The sequence below is a fragment of the Triturus cristatus genome, chromosome 1_2, assembly GCF_964204655.1.
Source record: "Triturus cristatus chromosome 1_2, aTriCri1.1, whole genome shotgun sequence".
In the NCBI taxonomy this organism is placed as follows: domain Eukaryota; kingdom Metazoa; phylum Chordata; class Amphibia; order Caudata; family Salamandridae; genus Triturus; species Triturus cristatus.
The window spans coordinates 132,664,191-132,689,390 of record NC_140580.1 but is presented as its reverse complement, the minus strand read 5'-3'; the positions used below and the strand labels follow the sequence as shown (position 1 = coordinate 132,689,390).

The following is a 25,200-nucleotide window of genomic DNA, read 5'->3' as shown; positions in this document are numbered from 1 at the left end:
TACCCTGCAGGATCTGGTACATGCTCCAGTAGATGCGCAGACAGTTCTTCTCCTTCTTCATGCCGCGCCGGCAGCGGCAGCTGGATAGCGCCTTCTGCTTCAGCGCCTCGGTGGCGTTCCGGCACTCGTCCTTGGCATCCACCTTGCTGAAGTTGCCCTCCTTGCCGGCCACGCACTGGCGCAGGGTGCGGTACTTGCTGCTGCAGCTCGCCTCGTTCAGGCACTGCTCGCTGGCCCTCACGCAGTCCAGGCGCTCGCCGGCGGCCGGCAGGGCCCTCACCTCCGAGCCGGACAGCAGGACGTCTGTGGGAGAGAGGGAAAGCGCTTACAGAGGGCACAACGACGACAAGGCGCTCAGCGGCTGAAAGTTATCGACACCGAGTTAAAAGCAAACACAAAGACACACAGGGCTCGGGGCAAGCAAAGCAAGCATTACAAGTCACCGCGGACCCCCACACTTCAAATGCCGACACGTGTATCGCACTGATGGGAGGGTTAAGCTGGGGACCGAATAGGGCCCGATGTTTCGAAACAACTGGCAAATGATGGGCAGGTTTGATGGCCCTGGCACTCCCTATCTTATGTGGCATTTCCCAATGTGGTGGGCAATGTATGCACTCATGGGTAGGGAAGTTGAGGGAGAGGAGGGGGGGTCATTCAGACTCCTGCAGGGAGAGGAGCCGTGCAAGTGCAAAGGAAGGGCCGCCTCAGCGTCTGGCAGCAGGCTAGAGACTTGTCACAGATTACACGCGAGGACAGTGCGATGGCACGCGCTTTTATGGATAACAGAGGCCGTCGGGCAGCTTTACCAGGACGAGGCGGACACGGCGAAAACATCGCTGGCAACCCTTACTTATTGTGCGCTGTTAGACTGCCCCATTGCACAGGGATGTTCCAAGCAACCCTGTGCAGGGTGTGGTGCATGACAGTGCTCTGCACACCTGTGTGAGTGAGTATGCACGACAAGTGGGCGCCTTCGCCTGAAGGTAGCATCCATAGGCGCTGAAGATCGATGCAAGGGAATTCGCAGGTGCGTTTTTTGAGTTAATGCGTTGATTACGCATAGAGCTCTCCTCCATGGCTGATATCGGACACCATAGGATGCCCCTAGAAAATGCGGATACTGGATCCAGAGGTGCCAAGCTTAGGTGTGTTACATTTCAAGGCGCTAGACCTCTAGGAGAGCTTTATCATAGTTGCTGCTGCAGCGGCCCTCCGAGTACCAGGCTGGCAGCAAGAGAGGACAATAAGAGCACCCAGGGCTTTGAGTGGCATGAAAACAGCGTGGGTGGTCTCTAAAAGGGGCGTGGCCTGTATAACTAGGGGTGTGGCTTAAACATGTAAACAACATTTCTGTGATTCAAATAGTGTGCCACCCGACCTGTATATATATATATATCACATCAACTTGCATACACTGAAAGTCAGCCAGGACTGTTGGTTTTGCCAATGGTTGTTAGCTGTTCAAGATAAGTTTTGCTGTAAATGATATTAAAAATGTGGGCGACTGTGAATTAACCATTATTGGGGCCTGTGGAATGGGTAGTGGTCTTCAGAGTGTCTTAGTCACTCCCATTCTGCTCACTCCATGTTACACATTTAGCCCTTTTTACCTCCATATCTCATCCAGCTGCATATTTCAGACTCTTTTCTTTCCTCTTCTGCACCCTTTTCAGTCTCTACTGAATGTACTTCTCTGCATTGTATTCCCTTCACCAGCCCCTAAATACACAACGCCCTTTCCCACCTGTGCATTTTCTTTTACTTTCGCCTTGTCAATATTTTGAAAACTGTTTACCTCCTTCACACACACATATATGCACAGAATCACAATTCCAACTGGAATACATGACCCCTGCCCTGGGCGCTCTTCAGAGAGGCCAAGGATTGGATGCCCATGTATTGTGCATACCTGTCTGACCCACTGATGCACTGACAGAAATACTTCAGAGAGGCCAAGGATTGGATGCCCATGTATTCTGCATACCTGTCTGACCCACTGATGCACTGACAGAAATACTTCAGAGAGGCCAAGGATTGGATGCCCATGTATTGTGCATACCTGTCTGACCCACTGATGCACTGACAGAAATACTTCAGAGAGGCCAAGGATTGGATGCCCATGTATTCTGCATACCTGTCTGACCCACTGATGCACTGACAGAAATACTTCAGAGAGGCCAAGGATTGGATGCCCATGTATTCTGCATACCTGTCTGACCCACTGATGCACTGACAGAAATACTTCAGAGAGGCCAAGGATTGGATGCCCATGTATTCTGCATACCTGTCTGACCCACTGATGCACTGACAGAAATACTTCAGAGAGGCCAAGGATTGGATGCCCATGTATTCTGCATACCTGTCTGACCCACTGATGCACTGACAGAAATACTTCAGAGAGGCCAAGGATTGGATGCCCATGTATTCTGCATACCTGTCTGACCCACTGATGCACTGACAGAAATACTTCAGAGAGGCCAAGGATTGGATGCCCATGTATTCTGCATACCTGTCTGACCCACTGATGCACTGACAGAAATACTTCAGAGAGGCCAAGGATTGGATGCCCATGTATTCTGCATACCTGTCTGACCCACTGATGCACTGACAGAAATACTTCAGAGAGGCCAAGGATTGGATGCCCATGTATTCTGCATACCTGTCTGACCCACTGATGCACTGACAGAAATACTTCAGAGAGGCCAAGGATTGGATGCCCATGTATTCTGCATACCTGTCTGACCCACTGATGCACTGACAGAAATACTTCAGAGAGGCCAAGGATTGGATGCCCATGTATTCTGCATACCTGTCTGACCCACTGATGCACTGACAGAAATACTTCAGAGAGGCCAAGGATTGGATGCCCATGTATTGTGCATACCTGTCTGACCCACTGATGCACTGACAGAAATACTTCAGAGAGGCCAAGGATTGGATGCCCATGTATTGTGCATACCTGTCTGACCCACTGATGCACTGACAGAAATACTTCAGAGAGGCCAAGGATTGGATGCCCATGTATTCTGCATACCTGTCTGACCCACTGATGCACTGACAGAAATACTTCAGAGAGGCCAAGGATTGGATGCCCATGTATTCTGCATACCTGTCTGACCCACTGATGCACTGACAGAAATACTTCAGAGAGGCCAAGGATTGGATGCCCATGTATTCTGCATACCTGTCTGACCCACTGATGCGCTGACAGAAATATTCACTGTCAGAAACTCGAGCTCCCTCCCCCCCTGCCAGAGCTCTCAGTCATGGCCCGCTGTAAACACCTATAGAGGGCTTGGTTCAAAGTACGCAAGAGTAATATGTTACAGGGAGAGAAATACAACATCCTGGGAATAGCTGACACTCTTAGTGGGTGCATAAAACCTGTGAAAAGCACACAGGAGCTAAATCACTGACATGGATTGCCTTAACATTTTTCACATTAATTATTCATAAATCGATCAGTGTTTTGCCAGTAGAGTTAAGGGCATGAATATAGGGCCCAATAGGGGCCCGTTACACTGTCTGCTTTAATTGCAGGCAGGTCTGAGACCCACTCTGCCCACTTAAAGCCCCAGGTACACGGTGCAACCTGTGGTCAGTGTTGTAGCCTGGAGGAGGGTCCTGGGCCCTCGTGCAAGCAGCGAAACTAGGCCCCCAGTCGGTATTAAAATATTGTATTTATGAGGTGCAGTCTGCCCATTACCCCCTGGACCCCGGTGTCACTGCACCTGCTACCCTAATGCGACGTACAGGTCTCCTAGTTCTTCATTCTACTCGTCTTTTCTTCTCGCCTCCCTATGTCCCCCGCCTCTCATATCCTCCATCCCTTTATTGCTCTCCTCTCCCCCCCCCCCCTTCTGTCTCTCACTCGCCCCCCTCTCCTTCCTAACTTCTCTCATTATTTCTTCTTCTTTTCCCTTCCTTGCTCACTTTGCTCACAGTCTCTAACCTCTGGGTGGAGGCGACCAGGGCGTGGTCGACACATCTGCAGGGAGGGACAGACACAGTGGCGGAGGTGATGAGAGGCTGTTGAGCGCACTTGGGGGAGGGGGGGGGGGGTCACAGTATAACCTGTGGGTGGGTGGAGGTGATGGGGGTGGAGGTGGACGACACACCAGGAGGCCACGGGTTTGGGGCGAGCTGAACCGAAGGGGTAAATCTGGTGACAGACACTGGAGGGGGTGAGAGAACGGGAGTGGGGGCATATCTTGGTGTGTGGGGCGGGGGGGGGGGGGGGAGGCAGACCCGGGAGGGCGCGTGCCGCAGACACAGAAGGGACCGGAACTTACAGAGGTGATTCCAGGCGGTGCAGAAATGTGAGGACATTGGGTGACAGCAGTGGCGCTGGAAGTAGGGGTGCGGGAGTTACAGCAGCACCCCATCAATCTTGGAAGAGTTTAGATGGAGGCTAAACAATGAAGACACTACTCAAATGTTTTTCTTCACTCAGCCTTTGTTGTGTCTTCAAAGACCGCCTGACACATGTCCCACATTGTTGCAGTGAGGGGGTGTTGCTGGCCGGCACCCCCACTCTAAAAATGATTGCAGCGCCGCCGGGTAACAGACGTGTTAGTGGACGCGGAGAGGCTTGAGGGCACAGGAAACTCTTACGTACACGTTTAGAAACCGGTAACATGGTACTGGTGCAGCGATGGCATGTTCACGGTTAGGGGGCAGGTATAGTTGTGCACGTGGTGATGAGCACGTGGGGAGCGCGGCAGAAGTAGAGGAAATACTGACATATGCACGCGCGTGACAGTGGCATGTAGATATGTAGGGGCAGGTGACCTGCACGGATACAGCAGTGGCGCTGACAGGTACACGCAAAGCGACTACGTCCTGCTCTAATGCAGAGTCACTAGGCCCTGACGCGTAAATATGTAGGAGCCAAAGGGGTGTGATCTGGTGGAGAGAGTAGAAATACGAGGCACTTCCACGCGCACAGGAGACGCAGGGTAAAGGATATATTGATGTATACACATACATATAACTGGCAGAGAACAGTACACACAAAGGAGACACGGACTGCACATACATTAGAGGAGGCTCGTGCCCGTTCAGTAGACCCGGGTGATGTGCACACACAGTGAAGGGAGGCTGCACGCAGACACGTGGGGATCTGTGACAAGAGACAATGAAGTGTGCACACACTGGTCACACAGTGCCAGCACTCACAGAGGAGACAGTGACCTGTACCCACGTATGCCTATAGGCCTATAGGGGGTAGTTTCCTAAGCTCACGAAGCAAAGATAAGTGAGCATCTATAAGAAGGAAACGTATACCTAAGTATGGCAGGTGTACACATCTGACATACGACTCACTAGCATGCACAAACATAGTAGCAAAAGGAAGTAGTGGAGTGCCGTGTGCACGCATAGGAATATCTGAAACAGTGACATGCACACGAACAGGAAATGATCAGGGGCGTGGCTATCGATGGTGCAGCAGGTGCAGTGGCACCGAGGCACATAGGAGTTATGGGCCCACGGCTCCCCAATTATACTAGTATTTAATACCAAACCAGGGAAGAGGGGATCCATTTACTTTTTTGTATTATGGGCTATATCAACCCTTCTGCGCAACAGAGCGTGTACATGTGTGGGACAGAAACGTATGAACATGCAGAAATGTAAAAGATGGTTCACGTGCGCTCAGAAGTAACATTCCGCATACAAGAGACACTGATATGTGCGTGTATAGTGGGAAGTGGCGTGGTCATATAACGGCTCTCGTAAAGGTGATGTATACACAGAAGGATATAAGAGGTGCACACATGAGAGTATAGGAAGTGTTGACGTTCACATACAGGAGTGTAGGAGTTAGTGACATGTACATGTGGGAGTATAGGGCGTGGTGACGATAGCACACAGAAATACATGAATCAGGAGCATGTATATACGTAGGAGGCAGTGGTATGTGAACATGTACGCATGTAAAAGGTACGACGTGCAAAAAGAAGAAAGGCGCGCGCACATGGAGAGTATGCGTGATAACACGACAGGCGACGTGCACACGTACGAGAAGAGCGACGTGCACATACAGGGGGGATACAGACGAGCTCACACAGCTGTCGTGAGCAGAGGCATCTTTTGGCAGTGTTCCGGACAGAATGTAGTGCACACCTCCTGGAGGTGGGGGGTGGGGGTGCAGGCTGTGGCCACAGACCAAGCACAGGTCCCTTCGCGCGCGCGCACACACACACCAGTCTCTTAGCGCTTCTTTGCTAACACAATAATTGTGGGAATTGAAAAAACGTCCATCTAGTGTTACAGTGCAATGAATTCCATCCACACACATTGCACGCCAAGTATAGTCATAAGAAGTTTTATGAGTTTGTCAGTGTACCCAAGTCTAATCGTTCTCCTTCCAGACTACTCATCAATCCATCTATCCATTCACCCGTCGCTGCTTTTATATCCCCATCTATCTCCCGTGTCTGATAGATCTATCAATCTATCTATCTATCTGGCTCCTAATGTGGCCCGATACCACCTACAGGTCGGTCTCTTCCCAGTGCGCCCCTCCGCAAGGCCCACCCCTCCATGTCTCCCTCGCCATACACTGGCCTTCGTGCTTCCCCTGCGCCGGTGCCTCTGATAGCTTCTCTTTGACTTTTCCCCTCTCGATCATGCTCTGTCTGTGTTTCTCGCTCTCGCGCGCGCTTCGTCGCTCCCTACACCTAGCTCTAGTGTCTGTGCACTGGGCGGGACGGAGCCGAGAGATGACAGAAGTTTCGCTGCTGCGGGATCCCTGCCTCTGGCTGACATTACATCGCATATGTGTCCCCGATGGATGCTACGAGGTGGTATAACAAGGCAGCAGGCGGCTGTCTGTCAGCACTAACTTCACAGGGACCGGGAGCGCACCTCAGCCCCATCGCCCACGAGAGCCGCTGCCCGTCACTCACCCATCATCAGGGGCAGCAGGAAGCAGAGAGAGGCGCGCAGCATCTTGCGGTGTGTCCTGGGGTGTCCCGTCCCGTACACAGCGCACTTAAAAAAGCCAATCGAATTAAAATCAGCAGCCAGATGTCCGGGGGCAATCCTGCCAGGGGTGCGAGCTCAGATCCATGGGGTGGGCAGAGTGCGGGGTCCCTGTGCCCCGGAGGCACTCCCGATCCAATGCCAGAAAGCCTTGTCCGGCAGACGTGGGTCAAGGTGTGCGGTGTTCGGGGGCCGGTCCTGCTGGTGAGGGAGCCCTGGTCCTTCTCTCCCGGCCTGCTGCTGAAGAGTGTCTCCCAGCTCCTGGTAGAGACTCACTCGCAGCTCCGCTCCTTCTCCACTGTGCCTGGTGGAGAGTGAGCCCAGCGTCCGTCCTGCGCTGCAGGCTGGCAGAGAGTAAGCAACCTCAGTCCCTGTCGTTCCCCGGAGCCTGCTGGGGAGGAAGCCCGGGTCCTGCCCTGCTCCAGTGCAGTGTGGCAGAGACTGACCTCAGCTCCTGTCCTGCTCCCTCTGCAGCCTGATGGAGAGTGATCTCAGTCCGTGCCCTTCCGTGTATCCCGCATGGGAGGGATCCGGGTCCTGCGCTGTTCCGTCGGCCGCCCGGTAGAGTGTGAATCCTCCTGTCCTCCACTACAGCCTGGTGGAGAGGGGTGTCAGCCACTGTCCTCCACTACAGCCTGGTGGAGAGTGGTGTCAGCTCCTGTCCTCCACTACAGCCTGGTGGAGAGAGGTGTCAGCTCCTGTCCTCCACTGCAGCCTGGTGGAGAGAGGTGTCAGCTCCAGCTCCTGTCCTCCACTACTGCCTGGTGGAGAGGGGTGTCAGCTCATGTCCTCCACCACAGCCTGGTGGAGAGTGGTGTCAGCTCCTGTCCTCCACTACAGCCTGGTGGAGAGTGGAGTCAGCTCCTGTCCTCCACTACAGCCTGGTGGAGAGTGGTGTCAGCTCCTGCTCCTGTCCTCCACTACAGCCTGGTGGAGAGAGATTTCAGTCCGTGTCCTTCCCTGTATCCCGCTTGGGTCCTGTCCTGCTGTCTGCAGCCTGGTGGAGGGTGAAGCCTCTTGTCCTCCACTACAGCCTGGTGGTGAGGAAGCCCCTGCCCTTCTCACCCCCACAGGCTCTGAAGAGCGTCCCCCAAGTCCTGCCCGCCTACTTTGTAGCCTTGACCTGCCTGGGTTGGAGGAGATCTGTGCTCTGTCCTGTTCCGCCTACAGCTGGTGGGGAGTGATCCCAGCCCCTGCCATGCACCCTGTTGACGAGTGACCTCAGTTCCTCGCATGCAATCCAGTCCGTAGGACAGTGATCACTGCCCAGGTACCGGCCCTGCTCGACTGCCGCCTGGTGGAGATTAATCTCAGCCCCTGCTCTGTATCCCGCAGGAGAGTGCGCTCTGCCCGTGTCCTGTCCTGCTCAGCCTGCAGCCTGGTGGAGAGTAATCTCTGCTGTCGTTCAGTCCTGCTGTCTGCGAGAGAGTAACCCCAGCCCCTGTCCCGCTCCGCATCCGGCGGAGAGTGCTCTCGGGTCCCGCTGCTGCGCCTTCAGCTCTCCAGTCTGCCCACAGCCAGCAGCTAGAGAGGAAACCTGCGCTCCGCGCTGCCCTCCCTCCCCCCCTCTTCCCCTGTGAGAGCAAGAGCTGCCGCTGCCCACTGCAGCCCCTAGGGCCATGCCGCCCCTCAGCAGCTGGGGTGACTAGGACCAGCAGCCTCCGTGGCAGGGAGGAGCACTCAAGAGGTCTCCCTGAATTCACAGGGGTCTCCAGCCCCAACGCTGAGATTTCTCCAGAGTATTTCAAAACAAGCTTCGACAATTCAAGCTTCGACAATTCTAGTGGATACGTCTTTTCGGCGTTCAGTGGTGATGCCAGCGGCGTGTAATTAAGAAGCATCGGGGGAGTGTGGGGGCAGCTATTCGTCTACAAAGTCTGTGCGCCACGATCCAAACAAAGCAGGCGCAGACAGAAGCTCAGTGAGCCATCAGCTGAACTAAATGCCTAGGAATAAACAGTCAGTGAGCCACCAACCGAACCAATTGCCTGAAGCAAAGCCGGCTTTAGGGCAGTGCAACTGGTGCGCCCGCACTCGGCGCTGACCTGTGGAGGGGGCGCAGACCTCAGGGGGAGCTCTGTGTTTAGCAATAATTTCTGATTGGAGAGATGAGAAGCACTTTTGCCCAGTGGTAGTGAGAGAATCCAAAAGGCAGTCATGGGGTGTGGGAGCACCAAAAAAGTTTGTCGCACCGGGTGCCACCAGCACTAAGGCCGGCCCTGGCCTGAAGCACAGGAGGCCGGTGGGGCTGGGGCCTGGTTGACATAATATGTACGAGCGTACATCAAATACGAATCACTAAGCAAACTCACTTCTAATTTATGCTACCAAACTAGTGCACCGATCGCCTTATACCTCGTGCACATACTGTTGTTTCCTAAAGGAATATAGTCTTAAAAAAAAAACCTTATCCCATTGTTGTTTTCTTGGCTAATAAAACCGTTTGGGCAGGGGGGTTTCTCTGCGTCCTGGGATCTCATCGTCATCTCATTACTAATCAGGACTACAGGTCCCAGAATGCAAAGAACGAATCCTGGAGTTGATGAGCTACTCGCCCGTGCACCTGGGACACGTGATGGGTCGGTAGTCACGAGGGACGCTTTCCTCCATTTCAGGAATGACAGTTGAAAAGGTTGTTGTTCCGAAAAGTGTGGGGTGTTGTACTAGAGTCTTGGTGCCTCACCAGAGAAAAATCGAGTGTTCGTTACTAAACTGTGAAATTTTTAGAGTGCTTGTTTCCGATAATTGATATGGCATCTCTTAAACTGATCTTAATCGGTGATTGCCCCCTCTCAGCTGGGTGGACATATTCATTTCGGCGCCCCTCATTAGAGGATGCAGGTTTCCTTGGAGACATTTTATTAGAATAAATATTGTCCTAATCTGTCAGGAGATACGGGTTGAATTACAGTGCGAGTCACCCTGCTGGTGTCAACACCTCTCTTTAAAGCGCACGTGATAGGCACCCCTTGATAGAACGTACACATTCCAACCGATGACACGCCCCTCTCGTTAGTGTGTTTGTGTTCTTGTCAGCACGAGGCGCCTCTTGTTAGGGTGCATGTGCTCATATCAGAGAGTAGACTGTATTCTTTTCTACAAATGAGTGACTGGCAGCTCTCACTAGGGTGTATGTGTTCCTGTAAGTGACACACCTCTCTTGAGATTGCACGTGCTTCCATCAGCAGCAGACACCTTGAAGTGTCTATGCTACTAGCAGCTACGGGCACCTCAAATCAGAGTTTATGCTTTTCTTTCAGTGACAGGAACCTCTGAGAGTTTGTGTGTTCCTGGAAGTGACTGGCACCTTTCATGACTGCGTGTTCCCGGCAGTGGCAGGCACCTCTCATCGGGGCGTTACTTGTTCTTCTGAGTGTTAGGGACTGCCTATTAGAGTCCAGTGTATACGTTCGTAGCCCTGACTGACACCTCTCGTGAGACTGGGTGCTCCTCTCACGTGCCCCCGTCAGTGTGAGGCACCTCTCCTGAGACTGCACGTGCTCCTCCCAGCTCGTTCTTCACCGCGCACGTCCGGTCGTGGGACTTTGCTGAGTGAGCAGCCCCTTCTTGGGGCATACGCGTACCCCAAGCCACAGCGGCGCAGGAGGCCCTCGAGCCTTCTACCCCCGAGTCTTCGCCCCCGCTTCACAGAATCCATTCAGCCAAGGCCCATAGATATCTGTGAGAATTCGGACACGCGGGGGCCCCTCTCTACATTCCGCGAGGGGGAGGGGCATAAGGTTGCGCTACGCCACTGCCCTCTTTTTCAAAAGCTTTGCACCGGCGCTCTGCTCTTGTCCTTGTGCGGCGTGGGACGGCGGCTCTCCCTCCCCGGAGCCCCGCCTACGCATCGCTCGTGTTCTGCCCGACGCACCTGTCCTCTGCTCTAAGCACCTTCACCTGGGTGCCGGAGAGGCTGCGTCAAGGGGGCGGGGCCCTGAGTATTCTCCTTCTCTGGGACCTGCTGGACTTACTCGGCCTGGTTGCTGCCCTGCAGCGTCTCCTGGGAGAGAGCGCGCGCTGCCTCTTTCCGGAACGCTCTCGCACCGGTAGTTGCAGCACATCCTTATCCGCCTTCCTTGTGTGTTCTTTTCGTTTCTCGTTTGCCTGCTTCCCGCTCTCTCTTCCCCAGACACGTTGTGCTTTCCTTCCCTTGCTACCACAAGCAGAAGCGCTTTCCGGGTGAGCTGACAGGGACGTAAACCCACAACTAAAACGGCTCCAAGTGTTAGGCAACCCCCTACTGGTAAGGAGTTTTCACAGCCGCTTCTGAGGCGGCGCACGTGAAAATGTGCACAGCCACCCTGACGCTCCCAAATGGCGGATGGCCATTTATCCTCCAGTAAAACGTGGGAATGTTGCACTTTCCCATATAATACCGCTAACAATTTGGACAAAAAGCTTTTTCGAATGTTTTAAAAAGTTTTTTTTCCTCCAAATTGCATACATCCTATGTATTCCCTTATACCGTCCACTTCATTTTATTATCCCTTCACGTTCTTTGTACGTGGAGCCCCAGTCCTATGTATATATTACAGATTTGCTGGTACACGGTGTTATTTGTCTAAGATAACAATTTTGACAATTAATCTTGGAAGAACATGCATTCGTGTGTTGCTTTATATGACGAGACGCTTTTGATTGCCCGAGTTGGAGGGAGTCTCAAGAGATAGCTTGAAGCTCTGTAAACATTTTGTCAAGCTTCATGGTGTCTGTTGAGATGAACTTTCAGCTGCATCTCTAAGTGGCTAGGCACGCACTGGAAAAGGTTAGTAGAATTCATTGGGTATAATCTTATTTAATGTTATATTTAATTTTGTATACGAGTGCACACTTTCTTATATATTTAATCTTTATTTCGGCCAATTTGGCCATAAAAGATATACAAAAGAAACACATATGAAACATGTAAAACCATCAAGGAAAAATAATCAGGAAACCCATCAGATAAAAGGCCATACAATTAAAATTTTAACTTAAAATTAGGTGGGAGCCTGCGACTTTAAAATACGGGTACGAATATACCAGACATTAGTAAGAAATTTGGCTAATGCAAACACAATTGGACCTGAAACGTCAGTTTTTAAAATTCTATACACCGGGAGGTACTCCCTAAAACCAAGGTTTCTATTGAGTGGTAGGAGCCAATATTTCCTGGCGGCCTTGTAAGTTGGACAAAACAAGACCACATGCAGATCGCTTTCCTCTGCTCCCACACATGCCGGACATAGCTTGGTAGATGGCGGTGTTGACCAGGAGCAGGTGTAAGATCGCAGAGGCAATGTGCCATATCTCCATTGGAGAAATAGCTTCCTGGCCAACACAGGAGACATAGCGTCCAGAACCCTCTCCAGCTGGTATGAGTCCTTGCTTTGCGCGAATACAAATGTTAATGACCCCTCATCCTTGCAGTCTAGGGCCAAAGATAATTTCTGCTCGTGGTAAGCACTGACCAAAGCTCTTCGTGGGATCCTTAGTGAGGCGTTAGCTGGATCCGACCACAGGTCGGGGAGCCCCAGTCCCATACAGGACTTTTTTATATATTTTATCCACGGGATCTGTAGAGCTTTAGGGTGGGTTAGAAACTCCCTCAGTTCCGCCCTATAAGAAGAAAGTTCTTCACTGCTCCATAGCCTTCGCCAGAAGACTATGGGTCTGAGACCTAGTTCATCTGCTATTGGTCTCAGCCCCAGGTCCATCCTCAGGGGGAGGAGCGGGGTGCTGGACGGGAGTGCTACTATCTGTCTAATGAAGTTGTTCTCAGTTATAGACAAGCTGCAGGAAGCTGTGTGACCCCACAGTTCCGCCCCATACATCAGAGCTCCTCTAGCCTGTGCCTTGTATATCTGGATAAGCGGCCCCAGCGGTCGATATGTGGAGCTTTTCATCAGCCGAGCAATGCCGCCAGTGGTCTGCACTCATTTAAGATTAACCCTAGTCTGGTGAGTTCCCCAAGACATGGTTTCATTCAACGTTACACCTAGATATTCAAAGGTGGAGACTCTCTCTAAACGTGATGCTCCCAGTAGAGGGTTCGGGCGTGATCTTGGGGTTGGGTTCAGGACCATAAACTTGGTTTTAGTAGCATTGATTTCTAGCCCCCTATCTGTGCAGAAAGCCACAAAAGAATCAAGGATCCTCTGTATCCCCATAGGGGTTTTGGACAGCAGCAGGGTGTCCTCTGCAAACATGATTGCAGGCACCCTGCTGCCATTCAATTTTGGGGCGTCAGTGTATTCAGTTCCATTGAGATGGGCGATTACCCCGTTGACGAAGAGGCAGAACAGGGTCGGTGCCAATACACAGCCCTGTCTAACCCCTTTGTCAACGGGGAATCTGTCCGTTAATTCCCCAAGTTTCCCGCACCTGACCCGGGCATAGTTATTATGGTGCAATCTCTTTAAAATTATCAGGATATCTGGGGGGACCCTGGGGGGACCCCCATCTCAGCCAGAACACTCCAGAGTTTCCCTCTGGGCACGAGCTCAAAGGCGGCCCTCTTGTCCACAAATATGGTGTATAAACTACCACCTTCCAATATTGCTGCCCTCCAATAGATAACGTTCAGACGAAAAACCTGATCCACTGTAGAAACTCCCTTTCTAAATCCCGCCTGGTACGGACTGAGGGCGCCCGTTTCCTCCACCCAGTCCTGAAGCCGATTCAGCAGTATCCTGCCAAACAGCTTCTGTGACACGTCAATTAAACTGATTGGTCTATAGTTGGCTGGGAGCAGGGGCGAGCCCTTTTTAAATATAGGAACCACCTCTGCCCCCAGCCAAGTACTCGGAATTTCCATGCCATGCAAAACTCCATTAAACACAGCGGCCAGATAGGGGGCCCAGACATCGGGCTCCTGCTTGAACAGGTCCCCGGGCAGGCCATCCAATCCTGGCGCCTTTCCACCTGCACACTTTCATAACTTGCAGTGCAGGCTTAGTAATGTAAATACCGCCTTAAAACAAACTTAAAAGCCTCAACTTTTACACATTAACATATTCTAGCGATAAATGCATAGCATGCAATAAGGAATGTAGTAATATTTTTTCACGAATACGACTTCAAAAGCTCAAATAGAATTATAGGCATTACACCATCAATCTAAACCGAAGCCTTCCATATGTTTGATCCTGGCTTTCTGAAGTACAACACAACGTCTCATGGGAAAGGTGACATATCCAGTCCCGTGAAGAACAATCCATGTACGTACAACTGAACAGCCAGAAACAGCATATAACCTAATCAAAACAAAAGTAACAATTGCCTTCAACCAAGTGCAGTCTCTTGCTTGAGATTAGTGTTTCTACTGTAAGCTGTGCCAATATAAGTTGCATCAGAATACTTCTTCCAAAAATATGTATAATAGTTTCTGATGTTAAAGTTCTAAGTAATTTCTTGTAGGTGAGGATGTGGCTTAACGGCCAGAGCTGCCGACTTCGGAACTGGGGAACCAGGTTCAAATTTCGGTATCCGCTTAACATCCTGCAATTCTGGAAAAATTACGTACTCTTCCCCTGCCTACCAAAAAATAAAATGTGTCCATGTGTAATGTAACTGTTGCTCATATTAAGCAGTCGAGTTCGGGCTAAATAAAACTGCAAAAAAGAAAAAACTTCAAGCCCAGTACACAAGACAAGTAGCTTTGATAAAGTAACATTATGCTCAGCTTTTGTGGCAATATGCCCAATGAGATGTCCACCGCCACCTTCAATATGGCCAGGCAGTGGCCGATGTCTCCTGAGAACAAGCCCACTCTCTACGCTTCCCAACCCGCACAACACCCCTGATGCGAATGGCACTGACAAAACCATCAATCACGCTCTTTGGGTTAGGGATTAAAAGACCCCTCCCCCCCCGCCCCCCCCCCCCCCCCGGCCGAAGTTATTTACATTTATATACAAAACACACTTGTTAGAAGGTGTTCTGACACTATGGGCCGGCCAGATTTTTCGCTTTTTGAGCTCCTAATTGTTGAGCTTTTACTGTGGGGGAGCCTCATAAATTGGGACTCACCCACAGTGAACTCGGGATGTAAGAGACTGCATGGGGATTTTACTGGTGTTCCCCTGGCTTGACCAGGCAATTGCGCAGCAGCTGGAGTAAGGGACAGCGGGCTGGTTACATGCAAACACGTGTGTACATGGAATAGGCTTTATAGGCTGGAAAGAAACATGCCAGGGAAAGTCAGTGTGTTTTACTGTGTTTTCACTTCATTATTCCCCTAAGGAAATTTGGGGCCCATGGCTAGATTAATTTCCGTTAGGCCTACAGTTTCCAGACACGCACTTAAGTCCAATGTAGCGAATGTGAAAATAAGTATTCTGCAGAGTCCAAAGTCATATTTGTACTGCTTTTGGGTCATCCAGAACTGTCATATTTCACTGAGCCAGCCATGACCAGACCCAGGCTGAGGGCTGACCTCAGCTGGATGGATTGATATCTTTCTTCCGCAAGCGAGGGCCTCCTCTCCACGAAGAGAAGATGGGTGGGGCTACAGGCCAATCCATCAACCGCTGTCGCGGGGTGCCAGGCACCAGGCTGCACCAAGGAGGCAAGGCAGCTTGGGGAAAAGGTGCTTCCGAGACATGTGGCAGAAACCCTGGACGACGCCATTTTGAACAAGCTCAGAGGCTGGACAAAAAGGAGGGAGCAGGGGCAGGGACGTGATGTGTCGCTGTTTGATAGGACCAACAGAGACTTCCTGCCAGCCCCCTACTCAACTTTTAAAAAGTGCTTGCATAGGAAGAGAAGCTCTCTCTGGGGTGTGGTCTGCTGAGGGTGAAGGTGCTGGAGCCTGGCGCAATGGGCAGTTGGAAGGAGAGACCCCCTGACTGCCCCCAGGACCCTATCAGCACCAGAAGAAGAGCCCAGGACTGGTGCACAGAAGCAGGGGCCTCTGTGCAGGGAGAGAGGCCCAGAAGGCGAGCCTGGCGAAAGGCTGGCGCAGGGAGCCAATGAAGACAGCACCCTGCTGAATCAGAGACCCTGAGGGCGGAGGAGAGTGTTCCCAGTGGCTGGGGCTGGTAAAGAGGAGCTTGAAGCGCCCCATAATGCCTCGCCAGGCATTTGGAAATCTGCAGTTTTGGTGCTTTGTGGCCCCCAGAGGAGGGGGGTCACCCTCACGTGTGAAAAGGGGTGCAGGGGGGCTGCAGGACCACCGCAGTCTCCCCCAGCATAAAGAAGAACAGTCCACCCCTAAGTTTCACGGGGCATCTGAAAGAATAACCCCTCAAGGGCTCTGCCAGCCTTTAACACCTTCTAGGCTGGAACGTATGTTCTACAGCTGAGGGTGTACTATGAAGTGCATCATGGAGTGAAGGGCTGAGTTGGGGATGTCTGGAGAAGGGCATCCCCGGAGGTGAAGTGGTGTAATTGCACCGAAATGCATTTACTATTGGTTATTTCTTTTTAGGTGGACTGAAAGTCACATGTGTAAAGTGAAGTACCTGTGTAAGGTGATGTTAAGCTAAATGGAGTTATGTTGCTGGACCTTCCTGCTAGGGGGTCTGGCTGTATTTACGTAATCCCATGCTTTTACCTGTGATTCCTTTTAAAGTGAAGAGGCACACTGCAGGAGAAGTGTAGTTGCCAGGAGTACTTCTTTTGAAGGGACTGTAAGTCACGTGTAAGGAGATGTCATAAGCCAAGTGGGGCTATGTTGCCAGACAGACCTGCTAGGGTGTCTGGCTGTATATGCGCAATCCTGTGATTTCATCTGTGATGCCTTTAGGGGCTGTAATTGTAATGCATTCAAATGATCAACCAAGGTGATGAGTACTGTCATTCTAAAGTGTGCGTAAACATGGATTCTTGCTGCTGCGCTTAGGTGAAGACCCCAGACTGCTAGCCCTTAAGATATAGAGGTGCATACTTTATGGTCAGTAGGAGATGCTCAGTCAGGGTCATGTGTCACCAAGGCAGGTTTACCCCTTTTTAATGCTTGTTGAGGTAATGGGGTGGGTCGCCACTGGGATGATGCCAGTGCGCAGGGCCCTTGCTCCAGGTTATGTTCAACTAACTGCATTGGGGGCAAGTTGATGTGCATACATGGGAGTGGTGGTACTAGACCCCATCCCCCCTGCGGGAGGGGTGGAGATGTTCTGCAATGTCACAAAGTAATTCCAACAGCTTATGTATATTTGTAAATTGGTGCATAGTATTGAGTGGTGTGTGTGTTTAATAAATGTACTCTTACTTTTATAAATCAAAGTGCAGACTGGACAATCAATTATTGAGTGTTATTTTTGTGCACCTGCAAATGGCGATTACTAGCCCACACCACCTCCCTTGAGTAAGCCTCAGACTGCTCTGCAACGCTACCCTCTGAGAGTCAGGCACTACAATTGGGTGTTTGGTTCCCAGTGAAGGACAAATGTAGTCATGTTATTTGTGCAGGCCTCACAGATGCTGCCTCGTTTTTCAACAACACTACAATCATTTTAGACACAATAGCCCAACATTTTTACTGCTTTGGTTACAGATTCTGAGTACTAGCCTTAACAGAGATGCTTGTATATAAGAGTTACCTATCCATAGGTAAGATTACTCCTGTGCATCCGTGGAATCAAATTGTTTACATGTGAGATCATGACTGGTAGCAGTGACCCTTATTCTAAACCCTTGCTCAATAACATTGAGCCTGGATGGCTCCCTCCTTCTGGGAGGACCCCACCCAGCGACTTCCCTTACTGGGAATTTCCAGCGCAAGAGGCCCATTTGCCTTCTAGGATACCTAGCTCAGGCACCCCCTACACATGAATTCATCCACCCCATGGGCCAGCGCTAGCTTGTGCCCACTGTACCTTCGCTGGTGGTTGCCAGGTTAGGACCGCGTCAGTGTCTGCCACCACCACACCCCTGCAACCTCCTTTGATGTGCTGCTAGCGCCTCTTGGAGGGTCCCATGATGCTGCTGTTAATTTGTTCTAAAAAGATGCCTTGCGTACATTAGAACTGTCTCACCAATCAGGAACTGACCCACCACAGGCCAGCAGTGTTCATCTGTTAAATGCCTTCCTCCCCCTCCACCCACTACCATGACCCAGGCCAGCAAATCTTCAAGAACCATTTTGTTGCCGTCTTAGACGAATGGACCCCCCGTCCTGCAAGAGAAATCGCTAACCCTTGATGCAACCATGAGCTATAGCAGACAACTGAGCCGACCTGAACAACTTACCGATCTTGTTGTTCAGCCTTTTCACAGAGTCATTGAGGGCTTTTACCCACTTACCACCTTTCCATTCTGACCTGGGTACAATGTTGGACCAAGCTAGTACAAAATCTGGAATCCTCATAGCGAGCCAAGTAACCTCTGAGATAACCAGCTCAAACAAGCCTTCCGTCCAATCTCCGCTAAGTCATTGCAGCCAAGATTCACAGTAATAATCCCCAGGTGTGTTAACCCCAAGGGCAACAGATTGTCCAAAGCAGTTTTCAGAGTAGCCAAGTTCAAACCTCCTTGATCACAGAACGTCAACAGATTTCCAGCTTCCTTGGCCCTGGCTGTGTAGCCACCTGCGGAATAAAAAAAACCTTTGCACATCTCAAAAATGAGTGACCCAGCACCAGCACTTCTGTAACCTCCTCTGCTCCCGCGTGGACAGAAGGTGCCAAGGTATCCAGTTGCTGCCTCAAATCCTGTGTCAACAGGAGAAATAGAAAAAAGGGGCAGGGGTGAGATAAAGGCATTAGGGATAGGTGGCTACAACAAGTTCAGTCTGACATTACACTTGCAACAATCCAATCTCCACCTGTCTATCCTTTAGACTGCCAGCCCGGCTAGCCCTATCCCTGGTGCTGCACTGGTGGCCCCAATTTGAAAGGATTGCGAGCCATACTTATTGTGGTCCAAACTTGCCACCTTCAAGGCGCTGCCCAACATCTTACAGAACTGAGTGGTCAGTCCTGCTTTTTTGCATTCCTGTCCCTAGATTTTTTTAAACACTTTGGGGTCCATTAGGATGGCGGGGCGGACTTCAGTCCGCCCGCCACCCTAGCGGTGCTGGGACCGGCCGCCAGTGGTGCGGCGGTCCCACCATGACAATTAGGAAGCCACCGCCACAGTGGCATCCCACATAAATTGCTTTGTGGTGGGCGGTGCTGTAAGCAGCACCCGCCACAATGCAATATATGCATGTTGTGCATTGGCATGCACAACGTGACAGGCACCACGCGTTGCCTGCCACCTTGTGCATGCCAATATTGGGGGGTACCATATGTTTCCCCCCTCCCCCCAAGTGCACCCCCTATCCCCCTTGGGGGCCCGCAACGGGCCCCCAAAGAGTCTCCACCATTGAAAGGCATTGAAAATGCCTCCTACTAATATGGATGGTGGTGCCTGCAAGGCACCGCCACCATATTTTGGGCCTTTTCCGCCCGGTAGGCAATCGTGGCGATTGCCTACAGGCGGAAAAGCAGTGGACGTTCTTTCTGTCTGCCGCGGTACCCCCCGCCATGCTAATGTGGGAGGGTAACAGGCCGTCCTGTGGCGTGTTTTGGCAGGCGGATCGCCATCGCCGGTTGGGCGGTGGCGATCCAACCGCCACGCTAATAACCCCCCAGGCCTCTGGATGGGATGGCAAACCACAGAAGAAACGGGCGCGTATCCACAACCCTGGAAGCGTTCAACCACTTCCGGGGAGCCTTCACGACATTGATCCAATCATGCAAAAGGCCCATGACAGTTTGAAGAGCCTGCATGTTGTCAAAGTCCAAGCCCCAACTCTAGCCTTTGGCATTGGATGGGTCTTGAGTTTCGGAATTGTTTCAGTCGTAAACAATTAATCTGAGGTCTCCTAGTCTTATTCTTTGTTGACCTCCTTGTAGATCCCCATATATCTTATGGGGAATGAAAATTGGGGATATGCCATGACCAAGTAGTAGATAGAAATGCCCCAACTTTTCTGCGAAAATTAATCAGACCATGCATTCTGATTTTTGGCCACGGTTATCCTGGACTTGCTTAACCTACTGAAAGATTACACTGTGCAGTGATAATTTTCTAGATATGGCCTGCTTTCCAAAAACCATGTTCTGTGACTTGGACTGGTTAATTCTAAGCTTGTTGGTGCAAGAGTACTGCTTTTGAGCAAAACAGAAACCCAAAGACTGGTGACTGTAGAGGTCCTCAGAAGAGTGTCATCATAGTAAAAGGGCAGGTCGCCCTCCACCCCTAACCTCAGGAGGCGATTATCAGCTCATCTTTGTAGGTCACCCATCAGCTCTGAGCAGATTAAATGGTGGTAGGAGAGGGTGGTCCTAACTTTACACCATAATATGCTGTAATCTAGCTAGTGACTGGTTTTCCTTCAGCTCCATGAACCACCCACTTGTTCTGATGTAAACTTTTGGGCAGTTCATACTAGAGCAAACCAGGATTTAAAGTGACGAATTTGGTTCCCAGGTCCTCAAACCACAAAATAGCAGATGAGGTTGGCGGATGCGAGGCAGGTGATTTTCAGCAAGTCCGGAAACCACCAGCAAATGAAGAAGCCAGTAGCTAGATTTTGGAAGCCAGCTAGCATTACGGAGATCATCTTTTATCAACTGACTGACCAAATATTTGATGATGCAGCGTTTTCACTAGTTCTTTGCTGGGGTTGCGTGACCGTGAACTGTAGAAAATAACTCTCCAGAGTAGCGCTAACACTCTTTCAACATTGAACCAACCCTAACTAGGCAAAGGACATCATTTCAATGACAGCATTCAATAACAATGTATGCCCACCAAATACAGTTTCGTTTCAGGGCCACTGCCCTCATGTGACCCATTCAGTATAGTGAGATCATTAGCTGAAAACTGGATGGCAGCACTAGTTTTGAATGGTGGATAATCCCTCAGAACTATTTTCTGAATTGTTTTTGTTGCTTGGCTTTGAACAGACCATATCATTTAACACTCCTCACCTTAAAGTAAAAATATTTTTTTTTCTGAAATCTCCTCTTATCTCCACTAGTAAGGACTTTTAACATGATTTTCACAACTACAACGTGCAATCTTTTTAGTGATAAGCTTCTCTAATTCCCTAAATAGATTATGGTATTCCCCCTTGTAGGACAGATAGTAGAAGCACCCTAACCATCACTTTTATAACCCTGCTTTGAAATTCTCTCACAAATCTCATCTTCCCACCTATAGCTGCCCAAAATATCCTTTATATATGAAATACATTTGTCATGTTGGCATATCCCTTCATTTCGTCAAGATGATGAATGAGGGAGCCATTTACTTGACCCCCCTGATATTGAGCATGGCGTCCACACGAGAGAGTTTGTTCTCAGTTTATGGAGGGTGAACTCTGGGAGGTGCAACTGTGGATAAGGAACTCATAGTGACACCAATGATATCGGGGAATTGACTGCTTTCATCTCAGTCTTTAATTGTAAAATATTTGATCTCCTTCTGATGCTCAGCTTTTGCAAATATGACCAAGACACAGCTTTGGTCCAAGTATAACTCCCAGAATAATATCCATACTTGACCATTCAGCATCCTAACTTTGGCACTTGCAAAGATGTGCAGCAGTAGTTTACCAAGATGGTCCATCTCCTTCATTACCAGAGTATAAACATGTTTTCTAGATAGCGCTCTGTGATAAATGAGAGGTAAGACACTGCGCTTTAAAAAAACCCCTGTAAATAATTAAATAAACAATTCTGTATAGCCCCCAGTCATTGACCTACACCGAGACACATCAATCAGCATTACTTGAACCTCATTTGGAGCCCAACATAACCATCAGGCACTTCATTAGCGAAAAGAGGACCAAGCAATATGGAGTCCTGCAGCCATGGTTTTCCCACAGTGCGTGTGGAGGGGGAATCCTTCACCTTGTTTACCTTTTACCAGATGTTTAGAATCATATTTTGAACCAGTTGGGGGGGTGGGGGGTGAATGGGAGGGGGGTTTAAATGCACCCCTGGCAAAGATCGCCACCATTGTTCACATTGTAGGTTTCTTGCAAGATCTTCCGTGCAACATAAGGGGTGGGCGTTGCAATAATAACTATTCAGTATTAGTAGGTGTGCTAGAAATTCTAACATTCTCCCCACTAGTCAGCTTGGGGCACTTTTTGCCTCTCTTCCTAGTTTTTACACTTCATAAATGCAGTATCAGGGACATATTTGTGTTATCAGAGTGAAATTGGGCCTAGAAGCAGAGAAGGGGGCTGCTAGAAACTTTTAAGTTAAACTTCACCGCCCTAAAAGGGGATCTGGAACGACACATGAAACATTTTGAGGCAAGATTCTCCATCTAAGTAGACATATGCTTACGTTAGAATTAAATGGGCTCTCAGGACAAAGAGCCCAGCTCCAGAACTCGGGGAGCCTTGTCTTTAGCATACTCGCTGTTTGTCATGCAGCCCCCAGTCATTTGACGGGACATGTGAGTGAACCTGTGGTGCTCTACAGGACACGACAAAAGGAATATGTTATGATTTCTGTGGGCTGACTTCAAAAATTTTATTTAGAGAGACTTTATTTCATGGAAACGTGATTAGAATTGTACGGCAAGAAGCGCAGTCACAAATTGGGCGCAAGCCTTGTAACGGGTTTGCATGTTGAAACTGTGTTTCCCTGAAGAGCAAAATCCCTTTTCATGCTTTAGACGATGCATTGAAACTTAGGAGAGTGAGTAGCCTAGGCGGGGTTTCCCTGCCAGGATCGTTTGTTAGGATTGTGGGGGCTGAAGATGAATTCATGTGGTACTTAACATTTCTTTGTATTTATATCCTGTTTGAGGGGACTGGTGTCTGAATGACTATCACCGAAAGTCCCTTTGATACCAAGGGGGCGATTCTGATGTCAGACGGACCGGAGTCCATCCTGACATCAGTTGGGAACTGGGACAGAACGACTTCCTATCATCGGGTCCCAACCCAGGAAGTCGGATGCGACCGAACACTGTGCACTGAGCATGCATTCCGAATGGAATGCATGCTGGTAAAGAGCTGAGGTGCAGTTCATCCCTGCACCCCGTGGCAGCCACCTTAAGGTGCCTGCCTCCGGGTTCAGGGATCAAAGGGGTGGGGGCACCTATGGTGATGCGAGGCGCTATCCGGCGGCCTTGCACCCATGGGGGCCCCCAAAGTGGGATTCCCACAGCCTTTCTGTGTCGGAAAGGCCAGCATAGAAAGACAGTTGGAATCCTCCATTGTAATGGAGGATTTCCGAATGGCAGCCAGGATCTCCTAGCCCATCGCCAGGCATTCGGAAATCCAGTTCGGATTCCTTTCTGACCAATCCCATCAAAATGAGTCAGTCGGAAAGGAATCCGAACAGCCAATTCGGAATCGGCCATTAAGCAAATAACACTTAGGGGCCGATTCCGATCTGGGTCGGAAGGGCACCGAACGCGATCCGGCTGGAAAAACTACACGCCGTACACGTGTTTTCTGCTCGACTCGTACACCTGTAGGATGCGAGCTACATGAAATTCACCGACCGACTAGTCTCCGGGTCCGAACCGCTCTGTACGTCTCGGTCGTAAGCTAACCGTGGCGTGCAATGGATGCGATTCACGACCAAGCCAGTACGATGCACGCGTCGGACAGCCTGTGCGAGCCGGAGTGTCAGGCTCGCAAATCGTCCGGGTGGTTGCCTTTGGGGGTCGGCGTCGGACCCCCTGTCACCCGCAGCCCTACGACTCGGACACAGGGGGAGACCCATGGGTCTCCCCAACACAGGCATGTACAGTGCGGATGATACCGACGCGTACTCACTGTAGGGGGCGTACTTGTCCGCGAAGTACCCATTCAGTCAATGGGAGCCCAGGTACGCGTCGTACGACCGGCTCCCATTGACTTCTATGGGAGTCCGACCGAACCGAGTCTGGCAGCATACGGCCGCATCGTACTCGCTCGGTTGGACTGCAGGACTCCGGCTCGGTCGGAAAACACTCCGGATCCGGCTTGGTCGGATTGCTTTCCGACCCGGATCAGAATCGGGCCACAGGTTGGAGTGACTTTTCGGCCAAGCATCAGCTTTAAAAATATTTAGGGAAATGCACTCACATTGCATTATAACAGCTTTTAATTTCTTTGCCAGAAATTTCAGTTTTAGATTAACCTATTTGTCTCAAGCATCAGACTGACATTTTCTATAAATGTATACATTTGCTCTTATAGACTAGCTGTTCCTGTTTAAAAAATGTAAATGATTCCTGGAACATCAGCTTGACATTCTCAAAAAAAGAATCCTTTTGCCCTCAAATATAATTTTTTTATATCTGAGTAAATAAATATTTTCTTGTAAAATACCAGCTTGCCATATTTTGACAAATCGAACAATATCCTCCTTAATAAAACACCTTTTAATTTTTGATAAATAAAAATCATTTCACCCCAAATACAAGCTTGTAATTTTGTAAAAATGCACACTTTTGTTTGTACCCAGGGTCTGCTTTTAAAAAATATTTTCACTACTTGTACACATTATGGGGCTAATTACCCTACACCATCTTGGTCCTGGAACAGATCGAGGTCTGGTTGATGGTCCCGACCGCCTAATTATGATCCGACCGAACACTGTTCGGTCGCATTCCTACATTTCCCTATGGGAGCATGCATTACTGTGGTAAACCAGCCATAATACATGCTCCCATAGGGAAATGGTAGGTGCTGTTCATCCTTGCGCCCCGTGGCAGGCACCTTTGAGTGCCTGCCCCAGGGTGCAGGGATCAACAGGATGGCACCCATTTGGAGGCCGTGCACCCAAGGGGGCACTGCTGGGGACCCCCAAACACTCTTTCCGACATAGTTTCCATGACCGACAGGCTGGCATGGAAACCATGCTGGAAACTGTGCATCATAATCCCAAGGGCGGAAAGGCCTGCCCTTTGGGATTACAAGCCATTTCCGACTTGCCAATGTGCTTCTTTAGCTCATCGAAAACCAGCCGGAATAGTTTCCACCAGAAAGTAAAGGGGCCGGTTACGATTTAAATATATATAAAAAATGAATATTTATGAGGACGTAACACCCTCCCTCTAGCAGGGGATGCAAGGGAATTAGGGGTTTTAGGTGGGGGAGTGTTTTAATACTTGTTTTTTTAATTTTAATGCCTGGCTATTAATCAGTATTGATTTTAATATTAGCTTTTAGAAATTGAAAAATATTTAAAATTAATACTTATGAGGCTGTAACACTCGTCCCCTGGCATTGGGATGCAAGGGAATTGGGGGTTTTGGGTTTGGAAGTGTATTAATACTCAG

General features: G+C 50.1%; 1 protein-coding gene across 2 annotated transcripts in view; it reads right to left on the bottom strand.

Moving 5' to 3' along the window:
• GFRA1 (GDNF family receptor alpha 1) overlaps window positions 1-8,463 on the bottom strand; it is a 458,805-nt gene extending 450,342 nt beyond the window's left edge. Inside the window, exons 1-2 of one of the 2 annotated variants that reach the window (XM_085603274.1) lie at window positions 6,915-8,463; window positions 4-303 (exon numbers count right to left, since the gene is read on the bottom strand). In XM_085603274.1, the coding sequence (XP_085459400.1) occupies window positions 4-303; window positions 6,915-6,957 (343 nt within the window). In that variant the 5' untranslated portion in view covers window positions 6,958-8,463. The remainder of the gene's footprint in view (window positions 1-3; window positions 304-6,914) is intronic. The other variant, XM_085603275.1, reaches the window with a different exon arrangement.
• Between the last annotated feature and the right edge of the window lie 16,737 nt (window positions 8,464-25,200).